Source organism: Cavia porcellus, unplaced genomic scaffold (genome assembly GCF_034190915.1).
Source record: "Cavia porcellus strain 051 isolate PalLab524CR breed Dunkin Hartley unplaced genomic scaffold, mCavPor4.1 scaffold_33, whole genome shotgun sequence".
NCBI classification, from domain to species: Eukaryota; Metazoa; Chordata; class Mammalia; order Rodentia; family Caviidae; genus Cavia; species Cavia porcellus.
In genome coordinates, this window is record NW_026947516.1 from 14,165,162 (window position 1) to 14,188,449 (window position 23,288).

The 23,288-nt window shown below is 41.6% G+C and overlaps 1 protein-coding gene across 2 annotated transcripts; it reads left to right on the top strand.

The window, feature by feature from the left end:
* The first annotated feature begins 4,228 nt into the window (after positions 1–4,228).
* Positions 4,229–21,356, top strand: Tlr8 (toll like receptor 8). 2 transcript variants are annotated; one of them, XM_063242733.1, is made up of 3 exons: positions 4,325–4,353; positions 9,373–9,468; positions 17,493–21,356. In XM_063242733.1, exon 3 carries the CDS (start codon positions 17,499–17,501, stop codon positions 20,604–20,606), a length of 3,108 nt encoding a protein of 1,035 aa, XP_063098803.1. In that variant the 5' UTR covers positions 4,325–4,353; positions 9,373–9,468; positions 17,493–17,498; the 3' UTR covers positions 20,607–21,356. The 2 variants fall into 2 exon arrangements, with proteins under 2 accessions (XP_003462940.2, XP_063098803.1); XM_003462892.3 differs by lacking the exon at positions 9,373–9,468 and having other exon boundaries at positions 4,229–4,353.
* The last annotated feature ends 1,932 nt before the right edge of the window (positions 21,357–23,288 follow it).

Sequence of the window (23,288 nt, forward strand, 5' to 3'; positions counted from 1 at the left end):
ATATGCATCCAGGTTCGGTTCACAAAAGCCTGGCCCTGCGAAAAAATGAACCACTCACCTTGAGCATGGTCCTGGCGCAAGGATATGCACAAAACAGGGTGATGCACAGCAGGGTATAGACCTCTACATTCTCTCATGCCTCGGCCTACAAGGTAGGCCCACTCCTAGGTGTCTAACAGCAACAAGGTCATAGACACCTTGGAGGGACCCACAGACCATCCTATTTTAATAAATAAAAAAGGGGGAGATGTGGGAAGCCGCCTATGATGGCGCCCATTTCCTGCTTCCGGGTTCTTCCCGGCCTGAACAAGCCCGCCAAATTGTCATGTCTGCCCAGTTACCCGTGACACTAGCCTATCAGCTTGTTAGACGCGCTTCTCTGTGATTGGATACTGCTTCCCCTTATAAGAGGTTGTTCCTGCCCCCAACGGGCAGAAGAGGAACCAACGTTGAGGGTGGTGGACCTTGTTAGGTCCGGTTCGCTGTACGCAATAAACTTTGAGAGCTGATCCTGCTCGAGTTTGGTCTCCTGTCTCCCGCGGCTCCGGTCAGTAGCCCAGTGGAGTGCACCTCCGCTTATGCCTCTAGAGTGCCAGGAAGGAGTGGGCCTTGGTCTGAGAGGTGTAGCCTGAGGTCAGCAGATCTAAGACATGGGAAATCTGCCCCTGCTGCTGTCAGGCCAGGACCATGAGGAAGACTCACTACTTCCCCCTAACTTTTACCTTTGAGGTCTTAGGGACATGGTGGCCTTGGCCCACAAGATGCTTCCATATGTCAGCAGAGGGAAATGGCCCAGGCCCGCTGAGGAGGAAATACTCATACCTCCAGACTAAGGAGGCACCCTGGAACCTGCTCCATTTGTCAGGTTTGAGAAACCCCATGCAGGGGTGTCTAGATGTGCAGGATCCTCACTTCTGTCTCCCTGGTCTCAAGGATGTGACACCTTGGTGTAAGGGCCGCCACTAGATCAACAGAAGGAGGAGACCCGGATTTGCCAGGAATCAAAGTGAGAACTTTTGGTGAGGACTGAAGACATGAAGGTACCCAAAATTCCTCTAAATAAGGGACTTCACAGAGTGTGGCTCCCCCTATTGTCAGGCTGGGGACCCATGGAGAAGCCGCATGTGAATTGTCCTCAATTCTGCTTCATGGTTGGAGATAGGAGGTCTCAGGGAGGTGATTTGGTCCAAGAAGTGACAGCAACTCAACAGACGGAGCTACATGAAGTTAGTAGAGGAAGGGGTCCAAGGAAACGCCAGACTCAAAGTATGGACCCTCCATGAGGACTAAAAATGTTGCCAGCCCAGAAAGATTTGATCTGGGAGTCTGCCAATCTGTTGGGGTTGGCCCTCGGAGGGCCTAAGGGGCATGCTTACTTCTACTTTGGCAGGTGTATTAGCACTTACAAGACCTTGCAGGGCTGGTGCAAGGTTCCTCGAAAGACTGCAATTCTGGTTCCAGTGACAACAATCTTCCTTAAAGTGCATCTTCCATTTCCAGAAGCATACTGACCCAACTCAGCTGGGCATTCCCCACTCAAGTTGACAATTAGTCAATTAATCACCACAGCAGGAAATTGGGGGGAAGTGTGATGGGTTTCAGGGGAAGGAGAGGGTGACCCTTCTCAGGTGGGGGGGTGGACCCAACAGGAGGAAGATGGAGAAATGACAGAAGAACACAGGAAACCCAAATCTCAGGAGAAAAGAGACCCAGATCCTGCTATCGGCCCTGGAGACCACACAGAGGCAACAGGATGTGGCACCTGCTCACTTCTCCTATGCACCCTGGGACACGCAGGGTGTGAGGAACTTGACCTGAGAGGTTAACTTCAGGGCAACATAGGGAGCCCCATCTGATCAAAGGACACAGGGACTCCTGAAAGTCAAGGGGGACTGAGGGTACACCCTGCCCAGAACACAGCCAGTGGGTGCTCCATGGATACCGAGCTGTCTGGTTGAGGCCCCACTTGTTTCTGGTCTCAGAGAGCCACAACCTCTGTAAGATAGAGCTGGACTGAGGTGACAGTTGTAGGATCTCAGGCCCAGCCAGGAGTCAATGTGAGGGCACCCAAATGCAAAAGATTTCAACCTTGACCTGTCCTTTTTGCTACCCATGGAAAGACCCAGTGAAGATGAGTGGACTGATTCCCTTTCACCACAGCTCTTCTGCTGTTGTGACAGGAATTAGTGAGACAGGCATCAGGATTGAATTAGGCAGTAGGGACAGTGACCCCGAAATAGAATTGAGAAGCCCAAAATGAAGTCTTCTGAGTCAGGACCTTCTAGGGGTCATACAAGAATATCTCCAGGATCCTGTGGCTGTCCAGACCTTCTTTGAGCCTGATGAGGCAGACCATTTGCTCAAAAGTGCATGGGCCGTGCATGGACACTGGGTGGACATTGCATGAACACTACATAGAATGGACCATTAAAACAAGTTGTCTTCTATAGGGTAGAGAGCCCACTACTTACACAACAGCCTGAGATCCCTTCTAAATCTTTTTAAGAGCTCAAGACAAAAAGCTTTCATGGATTTCCTGCTCAGAACTCCTTCCCCTCTAGCAGGATATTGATTTTATATCTTTCACTTTTGTGCTTTTGTATCTTTTAAATAAAATTTCCCACACCTTCCTCTGTCTGTCCACAGTTTCATTCCTCATCACCATAAGACACCACCCTGGCATTCAGTGACAATGCCTCATAGAGATAAGCTTTTGGTTTAAGGGAGGTTCACCTAAGTTATTGTAGGGAGAGTCCCAAACCTTACCACTCGTCAAGCTGAGCAGGTCCCCCATCCCAGCACACATGGACTCTACTGAATCTGTTGACCACTTCTGAATCTCCACTTCTTGCTGTTGACCAAGGGAGGTGGACAGTTGTTCCAAGAGTTTAGCTCTGACCAGCAGGGGGCTGGGGTCCCTGGCCAGGGGAAAATCAGGAGCCTGCTGTGGTGAACACAGAAGGTAACATCTATCCCAGAATAATGGGGATCAGAGAGCCTGGCCCACCATCTTCTCAGGACTAGGGTCTCAGGACCCTGCTTATAGTCTGCAACCTGAGGGACTATCCATGTCTGTTTCAGGAGTTCTTGAAGCCAGGACCTCTGAAGGTTTAACCCAGAGCAGATGTCAGCAAACCACATCCTTTAAGTCTAGGCTTGCCCAGAAGGAGAAAAGAAGTTTTACAGATGAACATTTGCAATAGATTGATAAAAAGGAATACAATATTCAGCTAATGAAATCAGAAGTAAAGGAAATTTTCTAGCCTCATTAAAGTTCATCACCCATTCATTCAATGAACTTTTACTGAGCTCATACTATATGCCAGGTGCTGGGTGAAGTACAAGGACATCTGAAGGAAAGAAAACTTCTTTACAGTGACAACTGGAAGGTGACCTGCACCCATCTATGCTGGGTGCTTCTCAGAAATGTGCAGAGTAAAGAGGAAGTGATGTTTATATACCTACATTTAATGAGTGTGGAAAATCCTAATTTGGTAAAAGTTTATGGTAAGATTTTCATTTTTTAAAGAGAATACACTGGGGTATTACTCTACTATAAAGAAGGATAACTTTGAGTCAGTCATAGGAAAATAATATTAAGTGAAATAAAAAATAATGTTAAGTGAAATAAATCAGACACACAAGCTTAAATACCACGTTTTCTCTTATATGACAAACACAAAATATAAATAAAGAGAAAAATAGAAGATAATAGCTCTTAGGGAGACAGATCTTTTGCAAATGGGAAGAACTTGAGAGATGGAAGGAAGGAAAGGTGAAGGAAAAAGTACGTAATATATAAAGAATTAAGATGTACATCTTAATGGTATATGTACATATACCAACTACCCACAGTGAATGCAATCATTATGAATTAAAAACATGTACTAATAAAAGAATACACTAACTTTCCTCTCTGGGGAAAAGAACGACCCTATTTTCTCCCCTTCATTTTCCTCCAATCCTGCCCTCCAGAACTAATCAATACAAACATTTTGCTGATAATATCCATGACCACACACGTACAAACCCACATCAGCTTACAAAAATAGCTGTAGATATCTGGTGTGAGTTCTATTTAAATCATTTTATAAAAGATTGTTTTCTCTTATTTCAGTTTCGAAATTTTAAAGCAGATTCAATAAATGATTTGGCAACAGTTAAGAAATCCCAAGTTCCCTTCTTCTCACACAAACTTCTGCAAAACACATGGGAGGTTCCGCTGGTGGTAAAGGGACCTGTTTCGGGAAGTCAGCCAGTTTCTTCTCTCCAGAAGCCTACCACAGTGCGGGCCATTCCACGCTGCTGCAAGTGGTGAGACGAGAAGTTAGAAGAGACACTAACTGCAAAGAGGTGAGCCTAACCCTGCCTGTGCTTTTCGCGAAGCTAGCCAACAAAATGCGATTAACTGGCCCAGCAATAAGGGTCGGTGGCCAATCTATATGAGCAAAGAAGCAATAAATCGGCAAGTATTAAAAGGTTAATTATCAAGACACCACTAAATGCAGCAAAAGAGGCTTAGTATTTCCTTCAAATGTGTGTGGATGTTAGTATAATGTAATTAGACTGCAAATTTTAACATCAGATGCGGTGATAATCTTATTCATTTCACAAGAAAACGCCAACATAGAAATTGAACTGGAACATCATTTTCTGGCCCTGCCAGAGGTCATATTGTCTCCTAGGACAACAGAGTTGCACATGAAAGGGGAAGGACGTGTTTTTACCTTATTATTTCTATTGAAAAGGACACTTGCCCGCACCCCCCCCCATGGATCAGTTGCTAGAGCCTAGTGCAGCCTGAGTTTAGCAGAACTACAAAAAGCTTCAAGTTCAATATTAATTGCTGCTTTTCTTGTTCAGAGTTTAAAGTAACGTAATTACTATTTCCATAACTTCTACAGCGTCTAGACATAACAGATGGTTTGGTTTGTTGCTGTCAAAAGCTGTCAGATTGAAAACACAAATAAACTTTGCAAGTACTTTTAAAAGATATATTTTTCTGGAAAATTCAGTGATATTTAAGAGCAACTTAAGGGGGCCAGGAATTTAGCTTATCAGTATAAGCACCTGCCTGGCGAGTGGTGAGTTCGATCCTCAGGGGGAATAAAAAAGAACAATTTAAAAATCTGATTTTGATAGAATCTCACCAAAATTTACCTTATATTTTTCCCAGTCATTTAGGGTTTGTTAAAGTCCTTGGAGTCTTTTTTGAAAACAACTTAATGTATATTTCAGTTCTTTAAATTAATTTTTATACTTATTTGATGTCTACTGCAGATCTTGAAGATAAATTAATTCTGCTCCAAACTTTCATGATGCTTTACAAAATGACTGCCTTAGTCCATATAGGGTTGGAGCAAGTGGGCCAATGACACCTATGAAACTATAACTAAAGTTGACTGTTGTCATTGGAGGACTTCGGACTCGGGACTTTGTTGCTGAGAACAGTTACGGTTCACTTTGGGGGAGCTCTGGTCCTTACTTTGAGCATCACTTTCTGATTCTGGAAAGGAAGATATATGCTGTTTAATCTCCAGGAGAAGTTTGTCACTCTGATTTCCTGATATGGATTCAGCTGTTCTTATTGTCGGAGGAGCTTGGTACCTCATTGTTGCTGAGGATGGCTGTGTTACTTTTCAGGGCAGGCCTAGTCCTTATGTTGAACATTACTTCTTGGCTCTAGTACAGAACCCTCAGCTGCTAGCACAGAGCCTTCAATTTGCTGGCGTAGACTTTCTAGCTTGCACTATGACCTTTGAGTCTTCCCAGCACAGATTCATGAAATAGACTTGGATGAGTCATTGTCATGAGACAGGGCTCAGCTGGACTCATGCAGGACATTGCTGTGGGACCTAGGCCCTCAGCTGGATTTTCTAGGTCTTTAGTGCTGTGGACAGATTTCCTGCACTTTGTTGTATTTAACTCTGGGTGATCATCATAAAATAATATTATAAATTGTGTGTCCTCTATGTAATTGTTCTCCTTGCAACCCCTGACTACAATTCCTGGTCAGTTAGTACAGGAAGATAAGAGGGAAAATTTACCTCCAGTATTCAAACTCTGTAGGTTTGAGATACAGCTATGATGTCTGTGCTGATCACTGACATGAGATGCCTGCCAACTAGCCTCTTGATTCAGTCCTTCTGGTTCCCTGCCTGCTCAAGTAGATCTAGGCTCAGTTTCAGATCTACCACCCACCAGCACAGTTGCCTTAGATCAGTTCAACTCTCTGAGACTCAGATGCCATGAGTGTGAAGCAAGAGCTTATGATACGATCCACTTCCCTGATGTTTCGGAGGATGAAATGAGAATGCAGGACATACCTTGCCCTGCTGTTTGCCTCGTGGGGCAAACACTCAACAAATGTTCCCTGCCATACTCATGGGATCCAAGCAGTATGTGTGAAATCAGGATCCATCACTGGAGTAATGGGCGCATTTACTGTTGTGTTAGCTTTTGTCTTCCGAAGCTGTTTGTGAATCCATCAAATTGGGAATGAATACAATTAAGTATCTATTACCAACAGTGAATTTCAATTAACATGACAAATCTTATCACATAGCTATTTCTTAATTAATTTGCTATCATAATGAACTAATAGTCAACATTGTCAACCACAAATGAATCTGAATTCATTACAAATTAGAAATAATTCAAATTTGACAAAAATTAAGTTCCAGTTGAATCCCACATTCCAAACAGCTAAGTTACTCAGTTGGAGGAATCGATTGCCTTTCATAATTGATAGGTTTTCTTGGTATTGTAGAGTCAGGGGACATCAGCAGGACCATGTCCAGAGAAGTATGCTGATGGGCATAGGGTATGAAACAAATCACAACTTGCCAAAGGAAACTCAGCTGATCCGAAAGAAAAACTTTGAAGAGGGAGAAGGAAGGGGTCATCTTTATAAAATGGCGGTCTACAGTAAAGGGCTCTGACAAGATAAAAAGTGTCACTGTCCTGGAGGGGACCTCTCCAGAGGCTGCCTAGCCTGCCTTTGTGCTGGATAGTGTGGGGTTTATTTCAGTCTCACCTGGGGGTGATGCTTATTTGAGGACAAGCCCCTAGTCTCTGCCCTGTTTGCAGGTCTCCTGGCAGCAGGATCCAGCCCTCAGGTGGGCACATTTTGTGAGCTGCTCCTCAAGCTACACTGGTGTTTGTGTAGTAGCCGGGATTGAACCAGGGCTTCATGCATGTTAGACAAACGCTCTATCACTGAGCTACAACTCCAGCCCTACGCTGGTGTTTTCTTTGTTTGTTTAATTTTTTTTATTTTAAAGAGAATAAAACAAAACAGAACAGAACAAATCAAAGCAAATCAGAAGAGAATCATGCAAGTATCACAGGACTTCAAAACAACAGGAAATCAGCAGTGACTACTGTAATGTCTCTTGTTTTCTTCAAAATAATTATCCATACCTTCACATATAATAATATCAAACAAATCAAAATCCTATAATGCTTTCATTCTTTTGTCTTGACTGGCTTTATATGCTGGTGTTTTTAAAATGTGTGTTAGCTGCCAGATGTAGTGATGCACGAAATCCTAGCCCTCTGGAAGGATGAGGCAGGAGAATTGCAAATTCAAGTCTAGCCTGGGCAATTTAGCAGAAACTGTCTCCAAAAGTAGAAAAGATTGAGGCTGGGGTTGTAGATATCAATGAAATGGCCTTGCGTTCAATCCCCAGTAAAATACAATAGTGAAATGTTTGTTAGCTGTCTGTTCTGGCTCAGCTAGAGGAGAAGACTTTGTGGCAGAAGTTGTTTCCCTTGTGCAAAATATGCAAGAGACAATCTGCAGGTTTGTACCATGGACCCAACCAATGAACAGAAAACAGAAAACTTCCTCAGTAGCAACAACTGTGCTTGGCTAAGGGGGAAATTAGCAGAATTTTTTTGTCGTGATTCACACATCATCTTAGAGAGCAAGGGGTGGTATATTTCTGTGCGTGCTCCAAGGCAACCGCCCATGGAAGATGTGACCCTCCCAGACCTTGCCATCTCCTTGGGGAGTTCTGGGCAGTGAGCTTGTGACTGTGGCCAGACAAAGCCTTTTTTTGGCGGTTCTCATCGTTCTGGTAAGGGTTCCCAGCTCTTACTTACCTGCTGTCTGCTCTTGCTGCATCAGTTTCCTAGGACTACAGCAACAAAGTGCTCCAAACCACAGAAATCTGCTGTTGCCCATGTCTGGAAGCCAAATGTCTGAAATCAAGGTGTGACCAACAGACTGGCTCCTTCTCGGGGCCCCTGTTGTCTGCTTGTCACCTTCTCTCCGGTGTGTTACCTTCTTCTTATGAAGATACCAGCTATCAGAGTAGGACCCGCCTTCAGCCAGTAGGGACTCATTTTAACTTGGTTACATTTGCAAAGTCCAAATAAGTTCACATTCCCAGCTCTGGGCATTGGGCCTTTGATGTATTGGGTGGGGGGCACTCTCTTTTTTAGATCCTCTATTCTGTTACTTCTATTTAATCCTGGTCCCTACCCTGGTCCCTGTCACTTTACTAACTCCCACTCTAATACTTACCTTTTGGTAAGTATCTCCTCCTCATCTTAACCAGCTGACTGCAGCCTGATCCAAACTCCATTATTTGATTCTTGACGACTAGAGTGACTCTTGAGGTGTAGAAGGCCTAGGACCGGGGAACTATGATTTTTAAAGCAAAGATTTGTGTTACTTTTAAAATCAGGAAATTAATGAATATAATGTGACCTAGATTATATTTGTCTTCTACCAATACAATAATAAAATATAGCTTGTACTATTTTTTCAATGGAGGAAGGGACCCACAGAGGCCAAAGTGTCTCGAGTCCACTGACCTCATAACTTGGCCCTCCTGATAACCTGACTTTCCATTTTCTGATTTAGTGGAGATGCCAATGCAAATTCAGGAATTACTATCTCCTGTGTCCCCAGGCAAGAAGGTTGAATCACTGATCCACAATGTCTTTTCTGAAATTCATGGGCCAGAATCATGTCAAAGTTCAGAATTCCTAGTTTGACACAACAGTATGCTACATACATGACGTATTCCAAAATACTCCTGATACTTCTGTATCAATACCATTAGTTCTTACCCACAGGGATGTTTCTAGTCCAAAACATCAATATCCACACTGAGTGGATAATGAAAGTTTATAGTAGGTATGGGTCCATTCAAATCAGGTTTTGCTGCCAAATAAATTATGGGAAAACAAAACAAAAATCCTCCAAATGTGTAAACTTTTCAGAATTGCAGAGAGGAGGCAGAGAATCTGTACAAAGTAGGATTAGGAGAATGAGCCGTAAATCATGGTCCTGGGAGCCAGAAGACCTCATTGTACCAAGCCCTCCTCTTCTATGTTCTTTTTGCTTGTTCCCATCTCTAGTTTTCAGCTGATGTGGTGACAGACACCTGTAATCCCAGCAACTGGAAGGCTGAAGCAAGAGGATGGCTTTGAACTCAAATCACTCTGAACTCTATAGTAAGATCCTGCATCAACCCCCACCCCAGCCATGCTCTACTAGAAAAACCTCTATTTTTCACTTTGGAGGAAGTCCTCAGGCACCTGTGCTGGCTACTTCATGTCAACAGTGGGCACCATAGGGCTGAGCAGAAGCCCACTAGTACCAGCAGAGTGTCCCACTCAGTGAGTCTCAGCACAGGAAAAGTGGTACGTGTCTGCCTGTTGGTGAGGCTGTGCCCTGTGTTACTGGGGCATCTGTCTTGTAGTACAGGGCCAGGAATATAGGAGGCAAGAGAGGCACTGGCTTTAAGTACAAATTGCAAGGTAGGGCAGGGCCACCAGCAAAACTCAGTAAAATCAAGATAAATAACATTTGAATGCCTTGTTTTCAAAAAATCAAATCAGCAAACTTCAGCCACAGACAAGGTGCCTATTTTAATAGGTTGAATTATACAGGAGCCAGAACCATGGTGAGGGAGAGACAAATGACACCATGTTTTGCAAGTGGCGGGGGCATCTCTTGTCTGTTCATTGTGGATTTTAATTTCTTAATCCTCTTCATCTTAACGACTAAGTTTTCTGGTGTCTCTTATATCTCATGCTCATGTTGTATGCCTCAGTAGCCTCACCAGGCCCAGCTCTGTGACTTTACAACTGCATTTCCCCAAGGCAAAGTCCACTGATATCTTACTAGAGGTGCCAGGGCAGGGTATTCATAAGATACCCAAGTTTGCCGATCTGGGCAAGGGAGAGGGCGGGGTGGGGGCTGTAATCACTGACCATCCTGTAACCCTAATGCTATCCTCAAGGCAGTTCTCAACTCCCACTATGCCCAAATCACTTGATTTCTCCTTGTGAGACACTAAGCCTTAGGGAAAGAATGGGAAGGGACCCCATTTCTCATGCAGGTTCAGCCAATGCATTGTCCAGCTGGAGCTGGCAGCCACCTCCAGGTGCCTGTGGCCTCTTGTTCCCACCTCTTCCTAGGTTGTCCCTAGGGACTCAGCCTTCTCTGCCATCTGTTGCACATCCAGCGCCTTTCTGTCATCCTGAATCTTGTGAACATTTCACATCTTATGTCCTCTAACACCTTCTTGACCTTTGAGAATTCTGTTCCTTTACTGTGTTTAATGGGAGCATTCAGTTGTCATGTTCAATCAACTGACAAGTCTCTCTCTCTCTCTCTCTCTCTCTCTCTCTCTCTCTCTCTCTCTCTCTTCCTCTCTCTCTCTGTCTCTCTCTCTCTCTCTCTCTCTATCTCATATTTGCATAGTGTCACTGTTTCCTCTACTTTGTTGGCAGAGTCTTCATTTCTCTTTTTTATTTGCATGCTTACTATTTCTGTATTTTTGGGGGGTAGTTGTTTGTCATTTGCCATTTTCCAGGATAGATGGGTTTTATTTATCTGTTATAACCACTGTGAGAGGGGCTGCAGCTCAGCAGTACAGTGCTTGCTTAACATGCACAAGGCCCTGAGTTTTCCCCAGAAATCTAAGAGAAGGGGAGAGGGAGAGGGAAGAGATGGAGAAAGAAAGGAGGGAAAGGAGGGGAGAGGAAGTGGTAGAGAGAGAATATGAGAATGAATTCTTCTTGGTATTCTTTTCATTTTGTCTGGGGACAGATTCCCTTTGGTACCCTTTTGGACTGAGATTTTGGCAGACAGAAACATGGGTGTGACCAAGAGGAAGACTTTGGCTGAGGAAATGAAGCTCTTGCTAGTTCTTTGGGTTTCTCTCTCTGTCTGCCTGTCTGTCTCTGTCTATCTCTGTCTCTGTCTCTCTGTCTCTCTTTCTCTCTCTCTCTGTCTCAGACTCAGATGGATGGCATGAGCAGAGGTTTACACTACCAGGTGTTATTAATGGACTTCCGCCAGGACACAAACGAGCATCAGCAGTTCCCTCCAACTCTCTAAGGTCCTGCATGGAATGTAGATGCTTGAACTATCAGTGATTTCTCCTCAACTTCTTTGCTAACTATGTAGCTACTCACCCTTTTCTGCTGTTCTCACTCATGGATTATCCAAATTTGGGTTATTCACACTTTGTCAACACATGTTCAAATTTCAGTACTGTTTGGTAGGAAGGTTGCATTAGGAATCTGCTTTGGAGTGTTTTTTTCACTTTCATGTCCATAATTTACTTTAAATTACTTTAAACTCCTTAAGAGGCCTTTTTTGTTGTCGTCTTTTTGAGACAGGGTCTCACTATGCAGTTCAGGCTGGACTTGAGCTCACTTTGTAGCCCAGGCTGGTCTCAAACTCACAGCGATACTCCTGCCTCAGCCTTCTGAGTTCTGGGATTGCAGGCATAAGCCACCACGCCCAGCTCAAGAGGCTGTGTTTTCATCCTGAAAGAACTTTGAGTGCATTTCTCTCTATCTCTAACAGCAGCTGCAGGTTTTTCTCCTCAGTTGCTCTGCTTTGCATGAGAAAGAGAATTGTATTTGAAATTAAATTTGGAGACCTTATCTTGAGGCTAGGGAGGCCACAGAGGCCACAGAGGATGGCCAAATTTTCCACCCAAAGATGTCTCACCTATGGATGCTGTCTGGAATGTAACCTCACTCTGACGTGTGCTCCATGGGCCTCTTTAAAATTAATGTTTTTGTTAGTTTCTGGCTCAAAACTGTACTAGCAACCTGACAAGCACCACCTCAGATGGTCAAAGTCTACAACAAGGAAAGTCACGTTGACAATGTGAGCTTTTGGCATGGGAGTGGCCTTTCATCGCTAGGGTTTTCCTCTGCCAAATCCACGATGAGTCCAGTGAGGAACATGCTACCGTGCTGTCCTCCTTCCCATCTTGGTTTTCTCTGCAGTGCTTTCCACCATCTTGCAGTCTATCTTTCAATGTAGACTCCAGATGGGCAGGTATTTCCATCTGTGTTTTCAGTGCCGCATCCCCAGCTTGAGAACAGCTCCTAAAATAAGATACATGCTCAATAAATTTTTGTAGAATGAATTCATGAACACAGAGTTTTTGCACAGTTTTCCCATGAGGCAATATAACCACACCACTAGTCACAAGCACTTAGATTATTTCCAGTATTTTGCCCTAGCAGCCTCGGGCTGAATATCTTTGTATATGGCCATTTGCATATGTGGACGTGTGGCTTTAAGATTTACGTTTAGTATTGAAATTGCTGACTCCAAGTATGTGTTTCGGTCTTGACAAATACGGTGTTACAGAGCTCTGTGCATCTTAAAGATAGAATTCACTTAGACTTCTATCAACAGAGAATATGTACCTCCATATCCCTACCTCTAAAACAGAATCAGTCAAAAATGCTGTTATAGTGCAGTTTTTTAGTGAGGTTGAGTATCTTTTTCTTTTGTTAATTTACCAGCATATATTTATCACATTCATCCTGGGGGACTTGTACATGTACATAACACATTTTAATTCTTTTTTTCCCCTTCCCTTACCCTTCCCTCCAAGCCTTCTTCTCCTCCCCATTTGCAAAAGTTCTATTTCTATTTATTCTCTTCAATTCTTTTCTCTTTAAATCCCTTTCCTCTCCTGTCTTCCTCCTCCCGCACCTGTTGCTATCCTCATTTGAAAGAGTTCTTCCTACTTCCTAATACATATCCTCTATTTTTCTCCTTATTCATATTTTGGGTTTCTCACACAAGAGAAACAATGGAATATTTAAACATCTGAATCTGATGTATTTTACTTAAAATTATGATCTGAAGGTGCATCCATTTATCTGAAAATACTTTCAGCTTATCCTTTTCTATGGTAGCATAGTGGGTAGGTATCGTTTTGTGTTTCAGAAGTATTCATAGCTGGGTACAGTGCCACATGCCTGTAATCCCAGAACTCTGGGAGGCTGAGGTGGGAGGATCTCAAATTCAACCCCAGTCTGAACAACTTAGTGAATTGGTGGGACCTTTTTCAAAAAAAATTTAAAGGATGGGAGCCCAGGATTCAGTCTTCAGTGTCTCATAAAAAGATGACATTTGTGTTTCTTTTTTATGTGAACTCTGTTGATATTTTTGTGCATTTTTCTATTGGGTTCTTTGTCTTCTCAGTATTACATAGAAGTGTCTACATATTAAATGTAAATGGCCTGATGAAAGAGACCAGAAAATCTTGAAGTAAGTGCGTAAGACAGTTAGTACATAATACAGTGAGCAAAAGATTATCCAATAAATAATGTTAGACCAACTGAGTCTTCATTTAGAAAAAAAAAATAATGTGAACTTACATCTCATGTTTTATGCTAGAAACAATCCCAATGGGATAAGATATTTCATTATGAGAAAATGTAATTATAAAATTCTAGGAAAAAAAGAATTCTTGTTTCTAGAAGTGCACAATGGAAGATTTATTCTTTACACCTTACATTACCCAAGCTCATCTCATTCATGCCCTTACCATGTCTTCCAAATGTATTCTTCCAGCAGAACTCTCAGATCCATATATTCAACATCCTATTGGACATTTCTATGTGAATATTACAAACTTAACTTGAAATCCACATACTGAATTTTACAGACAATATCTGCTTTCCTTGCCCCCTGTGAACAGGCTTTTCTCATTGACTGTCACCCTTACCCACCTGGATGTAGAGCTCAGGGCCCTGGAAGTTACTTGGAGTACATTCTTCTCTATCCTTACCCAAACTCCTCCTATACATCCATTGCTATGTCAGTTTACTTCCTAAGTATCTTAGAAACCATTTCTCTGTATGTCCATCATCACCAACCTGGCTTAAGCTATCACCATCTCACATTGATGGTCTGTGTCCTCCTGCCAGTAATGACAGAAGAGTTCATCTAAGGATGGTACCTGTGTGCTTTAAAGACCCAAGGGTTTACAGTGCTCCTCAGACAAAGATCAAAATTCACTCATCGGGTGGCACACTGGGGATCTGTTGTTCAAAGTTTACAAAATTTCAATCAGATGGAAGGAAGGTAAATTTATCTATCATACAACATGGTGACTACAATTAATAATAATGTCTGAGTACCAGAGAGAGAGACAAAGTGAAAAGGAGAAGGGAAGGAAGGAAGGAAAAAAGAAAGGAATGAAAGAAAGAGGGAAAGAGGGAAACAAGGAAGAAAGGAAAAGGAAGGGGACTACATTTCCAGTGTTCTCACCACAGTAAAAGAGTATATGAGGTGATGCATATGTTAGTTTGACTCAGCTATTCCACAGTGCATATGTATTTCAAAACATCACTTTGTATACCACATATAGTGGAACCTCAGTTCACAAACTGAACTCTTTCCATGTTTCTGGTTGCAAAGTGATGTGGACAAAGACTGAATCAAATTTCCCCATAAGATCAACATTAAACTTAACCACTGAATTTGATTCTGTTATCATTCAATTTGGTTGGTGACCAGAATTGTGTCAAGAATTAGGTTCATGAGTCAAGGCACCACTGGGTAACTGTGTGTGTGTGTGTGTGTGTGTGTGTGTGTGTGTGTGTAATTTTGGGTTATTGATGTAAATAAATAAACACATTTTTAAGATCCATTTAACTTGTCTTAAATTTCTGACTTTCTTTTAGTCCTTCCATTTTTGCACTCATGAAGACAAGGACAGGGCATTTTCCACTTTATGTGGTGACAGATACTAATAACCTCTGTAGCTTCTCTATTAGTTACCCCCTTTTGCCAGAATATTCTCTTAGCAATTTCATTCTTCCTGTCAGTTGAAATCTCCCTGGCGCACCCCTAGCTAACAAAGACAAGGAAGAGTCTAGTTATCGACTTAAAAACTGATAGTGCTCAGGTTGAATTTTGTGCAAGCTTAGTTCTGCTCACATCACCAAACAAGTCTATTTCCCAGGTTCTCCTCCAAAGTTCTTGCATTCCCAAGCTTTACCATCTTTTTGTGCACCTCTGTCTCTCCATGAAGGGATATTGAGCCTGGAGACCCGTGGTGAGGACAAAGCTTCACATTTTCAAGCCATAAACCATCTTAGAAACTTATTTTCTAGATGTGCATTCATTTTCTACTTGTGCATAACAAACAGTTCCCAAATAGAAAGGTTTCCAGTAACACCTATTTATTAGCTTAAATTTCCATTGTTTAGAATCTGGGCAGGATTTCCTGAGCTCCCAGCTCCAAGTCTCTTAAGGATGAAATCAAGGTATTGGCCAAACTGAATTTTCGTCTGAAAGTTTTTGGTAAAACTCCATTTCCAATTTCACTCAGATTATGCATCCATTTTAGCTCCTTACTCCTCTCAAAGCTGCAGCCCCTGTTTCCTGCTAGCTGTCACAGAGAGCCACTCTTGGCTTCCAAAGCCTTTTAATATTGCTTGCCACTTTAAGGGCCACTTTAAGTCAGCATGGTGCATCCAATTCTTGTGAGGCTTCCAATCTTTCAGACTTTCTCTGTGGCAGTAGCCAGAGAAAACACTGCTTTAAAGGCTCCTACTACTAAGCCCTTCCAGAAACCTCCCATTTGCCAAATAATGTAACATAAATGTAGAGGATATACCAGGAGCAAAATCTATGGGGCCTGTCGTCAAATTCCACACCACACCAGGTAAAGCAGTACCTTCCTTTAGCACAAGTCAAACATCAAAGAGTAGGCGCCTTCCTACTACTGTGTTTGAAAGTAACTATAACAACTGAAAATGTCTGGTAGTTCTATTCCACTTCAATTTTCACCTCATAATGGGAAGTAATTACTGATCTTTAGAATAATCAACAGCCACATAGAATTTGTTGTATCATTTGCGAGTGTTATACATGAAGGTGCTACTTCACCAGCCTCAAGTTGTAGGAGAATTTAAAAAGAGAGTACTTTTCTGCAGTAACTCACAACGAAGACATGAGTTGGACTTTGCTGGAAAATCTAATTTAGTCTAGTTGGTCTCCATAGCCAATGCAATGGGATTTTAAGAGTGCTCTTAACCACAACCCTTGGTCAAAACAATCACATAAATCTGTTTATTGTATGGCAACCAAAAGTAGTGCAGTCAGCCCCTCCATATTAAAGAGTCATAGGAAGTGAGCTCTCTACTGAGTGTTCCAGTGGATGCATGTAAGTGTAAATCAGCCCATTTTCCTTAACAAAACCTTCAAAACTGATAAACGGCTATTGGTGTCAATGTAAGAGCCATATGAGGGGTAGTTATGCCACAATTTACTGAGCGCTGTCTGCACTGAAGTACTGAGGATTTCAAGAACAAATTGTGCAGCAGGATGGTCAATGGTTGAAAACATGTATTGAGGGCGGGGGGTGGGCTAGGGGTGTAGCTCAGTGGCAGAGCATCAGCCTAGCATGGGGGAGGCCCTCAGTTTAATCCTTAGCACAGAAAAAAAAATGGGATCATTTGTTCACATCTCAACTGAGATGTATAGTAATACTGTCCTCCTGAAAGTTATTTAAGTATCAGAGTTCATCTCTTGGCCTGAAAAATATAGATATTAAAATAAGTCCTACTTTCTCAAGGTCCTGTGAGCTTTAGTGGATGAAGAAATGCTTCTGAATCACTTAGCACAATACTTAATTCTTAGTTGTTCACTTTATAGTCATGGGAGGAAATATGAGAACTTTGCACATAGGATGGACACAGGTATTGAAATATTATGTGAAATACTAATGAGAGATGTTGTATGAATAAGATGACAATAACTCTGGTTTGAATGTTTTGAATGGTCATTTAATAGAAATAGTATCTGTTTTCTCTTTTGGGGCTTGCCAAAGTTTCATCAAGAGTTGTGCCAATAGGTTGATGTTACAAAGATACAGCATGCTGTGCTTAAACCACCTAATTCATAACTGTAATCCAGTCTGGCTCTATGTGGCGGTGGGGGGGTGCATCTTGATTAATGTCCCCACAAAAACTTATCCAGTCTTATCATCATAATCTCAGATAACTTCATCTCCTTTCAGCACTTAAAACTGAACACAAAGAGTGAAACGGTTCTGAACCTAATGTGATGCATATATTTGTTAAGTAAATTTGTGCTTCAAAACTCATACACAAATGGTGAAGCACTGTTGGATTCATCATGAAATACCTGACAAGTATTGCTACTCTAACATCATGCTTTTGTTTGTTATCTTCCTTAGGAAAACATGTCCCTTCAGTCATCAATTCTGACCTGCATTTTCCTGCTTCTCTTGGGTTCTGGTCAGTTCTCTGCTGAATATTCAAGAAGCTTTCCTTGTGATGAGAGTAGGCAGAATTCCTCTGTCATTGCAGAATGCAACAACCGTCGACTGCAAGAAGTTCCCAAAACAGTGGGCAGAAACGTGACAGAACTAGACTTGTCTGATAATTTAATCACACACATAACAAATGGATCATTTCAAGGGCTGCATAAGCTCACTAGACTAAATCTCAACCACAATGCCAATCAGCAGCACCAGGAAGAATATCCTGGTATAGTCAAAACTGGCATGAACATAACAGATGGTGCATTCCTCAGCCTAAAAAACCTAAAGGAGTTGCTGCTTGAAGACAACCAGCTAAACAAAATACCCACTGGCTTGCCAGAGTCTTTGACAGAATTTAGTCTAATTCAAAACAATATCATTTTGGTAACTAAAAATAACACTTCGGAACTTAGAAATTTGCAGAAATTCTATTTGAGCTGGAACTGCTATTTTGCATGTAATAAAACATTTGAAGTGGAGGACGGGACATTTGAAAACCTTACAAACTTGAAGGAGCTGTCACTGTCTTTCAATACCCTTATCCATGTGCCCCCCAAACTACCAAGCTCCCTAGAAAGACTTTATCTGAGTAATGCCAAGATCAAAGCCATCGGTCCAGAAGACTTCAAGGGGCTGGGGAATTTATCATCACTAGATTTAAGTGGCAACTGTCCGAGGTGTTTCAATGCACCGTTTCCTTGCACGCCTTGTGAGGGGGATGCTTCACTGAAGATACATCCTCTTGCTTTTCAAAATCTGAGCAACCTTCACCACCTAAACCTCTCTAGCACTTCCCTCCAAACTGTGAATTCTACTTGGTTTGACAATATGCCTTATCTGAAGGAATTGCATCTTGAATTCAACTATTTAGTGCACGAAATAGCTTCTGGAGCATTTTTAACAAAACTGCCCAACTTAAAAATACTGGATTTATCTTTTAACTATGTAAAGACACAATATAAACAATATATTAAACTTTCTCCAAACTTCTCTAAGCTTACACACCTGGAGGCATTGCATTTAAGAGGGTATGTGTTCCAGGTACTCAGAAGAGAGGATTTCGAGCCTCTGATGGGTCTTTCACACTTAAAAACCATCAACCTTGGCATTAACTTTATCAAGCAAATTGATTTTAACATTTTCAAAAATTTTTCCAGCCTGAAGGTTATTTATTTGTCAGAAAACAGAATATCACCCTTGGTAGATGATACCAGGCAAACTTCTGCAAAAGGATTTCCTTTGCAAAATCACAACCGTAAGCCACGCTCGACAGATTCTGAATTTGACCCGCATTCAAATTTTTATCATCCAAGCTATCCGTTAATGAAGCCCCAATGTACTAGGTATGGAAAAGCCTTAGATTTAAGTTTGAACAGTATTTTCTTTATTGGCAGAAGGCAATTTGAAGATTTTCAAGACATTGTCTGTTTAAATCTGTCTTCCAATGGCAACGGTCAAGTGTTTAATGGAAGTGAATTTTCAACTGTGCGTCAGGTTAAATATTTGGATTTGACCAACAACCGACTAGACTTTGATGATGATAACGCTCTCAGTGAATTGCACAACTTAGAAGTTCTAGATCTCAGCCGTAATTCGCACTACTTCAGAATAGCAGGGGTGACACATCGTCTGGGATTTCTTGAAAATTTAACTCACCTCAAGGTATTAAACTTGAGCTACAACAGCATTTATACTTTAACAGAGGAAAATGAGCTGAAAAGCGCATCCCTGGAAGAATTAAACTTCAGTGGAAACCGCCTTGACCTTTTGTGGAAGCCTGGAGATACCAGGTACTGGCCCATTTTTAAATGCCTCAGTAACCTGAGCAGACTTGACTTATCTGACAATAGGCTTCAGCGGATCCCAAATGAAGCATTTCTGAACTTGCCTCAAAATCTCACTCACCTCTATTTAAAAGACAACATATTAAATTTCTTTAATTGGACATTGCTCCAGCACTTTCCTCAGCTCCGGGTGCTTGATCTGAGTGGAAATCAGCTGTCCTCTTTAGCTAGCAGCCTGTCTAGATTTACGTCTTCTCTTCAGACCCTGCTGCTGAGCCAGAACCGGATTTCCCACCTGCCCTCCGGCTTCCTCTCTGGAGCCAGCAGTTTGATGCACCTCGATTTAAGCTCCAACCTGATAAAGATGATCAACAAATCCACACTACAGACCAAGACCGCCGCTGATTTATCTTCTTTGAAACTGGATGGAAACCCTTTTGACTGTACATGTGACATTGGAGATTTTCGAAGATGGATGGATGAAAATCTGAATGTCACAATTCCTAGATTGGCAGATGTGATTTGTGCCAGTCCTGGGGATCAAAGTGGAAAAAGCATTGTGACTCTAGAGCTAACAACTTGTGTTTCAGATGGCATCGCGGCAGCACTTTTTTTGTGCACATTCTTTCTTACCACCTCAGTTATGTTGGTTGCCTTGGCACACCATTTATTTTACTGGGATGTTTGGTTTATGTATCAGATGTGCTCAGCTAAGGTAAGAGGCTACAGGTCTCTTTCCACATCCCAAACTTTCTATGATGCTTACATTTCTTATGACACCAGAGATGCCTCTGTTACCGACTGGGTAATAAATGAACTACGCTACCACCTGGAAGAGAGTGAAGACAAAAATGTCCTCCTTTGTTTAGAGGAGAGGGACTGGGACCCAGGATTGGCCATCATTGACAACCTCATGCAGAGCATAAACCAGAGCAAAAAAACAATATTCGTTTTAACCAAAAAATATGCCAAAAGCTGGAACTTTAAAACGGCTTTCTACTTGGCCTTGCAGAGGCTAATGGATGAGAACATGGATGTCATTCTGTTCATTCTCCTGGAGCCCGTGTTGCAACATTCCCAGTACCTGAGGCTGCGGCGACGGATCTGTAAGAGTTCCATCCTCCAGTGGCCTGACAACCCCAAGGCAGAAGGCTTATTTTGGCAAAGTCTGAAGAATGTGGTCTTAACGGAAAATGATTCCCGTTATAACAATCTATATGTTGATTCCATTAGGCAATACTGACTGATATTAGGCCAAGTTTCAGCACTAAAATCAAAACATAGTGATCATTTTGTAGTCTACTCATGAAAATGATAGCCCATCATGTTAGCCATATTCTGCTTTGAAGTCATCCACAGATACCACCAACTCTGGGGCAGTGGCCACCTCAGTCTAGGAACACAGTCGAAGACCAAGGTAGTGAAGCTGTAATGAACTCAATCCAGGGAAAACAATCTGGGGCTGGGACAAGTGACTGTCTCACTCAGCCAGTGACTGTTTTTTGTGGAATCACACCTAGAAATAGCCGCTGTCTAGGTCACAGATGGTGAACACCAGGAAGTGGAGATCACTGTGGGTTACCTTAGTAGTCAACCCACTATAACCACTTTTCAGTGTAAGAACTTTTGCCACTGTAACTAATGGTTCTGATTGCTGTTTAGATTGATCATATATCTATGTCTACTGTGATTTCACTAGTCTATCCTTTACAATTACTTCTACAAATATTGGCTTATAATACTTGATTTTTAATGTTTAGATGTCATGTAAAAGCTGAAATTGATGTTTTCAATGTTTTTATTTCCTAATAGTTTTTAATATATGCATCTAAATTAAACTTTTTGGTATTTATTAATACCTATTGCAATAAATCTTAAAGATGATGACTAAATTCTTTTCATTGTATACGACAAAGATATGATAATTATGCAGTATGGAAATTGTGCTATAATAGAAAATAAACTTCCATTTACACTGGACTTTTTGAGAATTTTTTAAAACTTTTTAAAAATCAAAGAGGGAGCAGCTTTTATAGTAAGGTGATTATTGATAAAAATTCATCCTACCTTGTTTTTACACTCAGAAGACATAAAGTCAGATGTCCCTGGCGTCCTTCATTCAATTCTTCCAAACTGGACAACTTTGCCACAACCTACCATCTCTGTTATCCCCGTAGTTTCTCTGCATCGGTTCATAATCTCCTCTGTCCAAGATAGGGGTGAATTGTGAAACACCTTAGGCAATTTATCTGTGAATACCTGGAAATTATCCTAGCATAAATACAAAATCCCTTTGGAATGAAAACGAAAACATCCAGCACACCATTCTTAAGTAGAGTCTCTTAGGTAACCTTGCACAATGAGTTATCTTTTTTTTTTTTTTTTTAAATCGTTACCAGGGATTGAACTCATGACTGCCTGCTTGCAACACAGGTGCTTATGCCGCTGAGCTAAATCCCCAGCCCCCACAACGAGTTATCTTTAAACATGTGTTTCTAAGAAATTGACTAAAATAGTGCATCATAATGTTATTTAACATAGACAAGTAGAAATCAGCATAAGTTTCCCTAAGACAATTTAATTTTGTCATATTTAAATTGTATTTTGTGGTTATGGCATATTGATAGAAAGGTATTTGTGGTTGTGCTTGTTGAGAAAAAGAAATATTTAAACAACAAGGTCATTCAACTGGAAAGATTCCCTAAAGAGAACAAGACAGAGGAAGCTTGATTCTACACAATTTCTTAGTTGCAGCCCCTATAACAAAGTATCATAGATTGGGTGGCTTACAAACATGAGAAATGTATTTCTCACTGGTCTGAATTTTAGTTTCATCAAAGCCAGAAATTGCAGATCAGGATGATGTTATGGTTGGGTTCTCGTCAAGGGACTCTTCCAGGTTTCAGCCTACTGACTTCATCTTGCTTCTTTACCTAGTACAGAGAGAGTGTCTTAGTTACTTATCTCATTGCTGTGACAAAATAATCTGGAACCCACATGTTAAAAGAAGGAGAGGTTGATTGTGGTTCATGGTTTGTAGACGTTTCAGTTCATGGTTGGCTGCTTCCAAGGCAAAGTGACATGTCAGAGGGCATCACAGGAGAGAACCAGTTCGTGTGGGCAGAAGGCAGGCAGCATCAAAGCAGCAGAGTCCTAAGGAACCAGCAGTAGCCTGCCCGCCTTCTCTCTATCCTTTTACATCAACCTAAGTTTAGGCAGGCAGCATTCTCACCCAGAGTAGTCTTTCCCATTTACACAACCAAACCAATCAGTGAACTAATTTAACAATTGCGCATCCTTAACCTCAGCATCACACACATAGTCCCAGAATCACATACCTCTGAAAAACCCTAACACTGACCATATGAGGCTTTGGGGAATGACTGGACACAAGCCATAACAGGGTGAGCAAGTTCTCTGGGGTATCTATTATGAGGACAGAAATCCCATTTATTAGACCCCATCCTCATGTGGAGGTCTAATTACCCCCCAAAGGCCCCTCTTCTTAATTATCATCACATTTGGAGTTAGATTTTTTCATATATAAATTTAAGAGGAAAAAAATATTCAGTCTATAACATCCATACGATACTACATAAATTTGTTGTTGGATACAAATTCTTTTAGTCTCCTACTGTCTTAGTAAAATTAAAATGTAGGTTATTTCAGTAGCATGAATTATTATGAATCTATGTTATGCTCATGTAATTTGACAATGGTCCATTAGCAGAATCAAAAGCTAATGAAATTCACTGTTTAATCTCCTCCTTAGTGAATATCTTCATAAAGTAAAGATAGTGACCTCAGGTTAGCAAAAATGTTTCTGAAACTCACTTATTGCTCATTTAAGGCACTAGTATGGGAAAATTAGACCTATGATTTGTCAGTGAGAAAATCAACATTGTTATGCTTTCTATTACTAGTT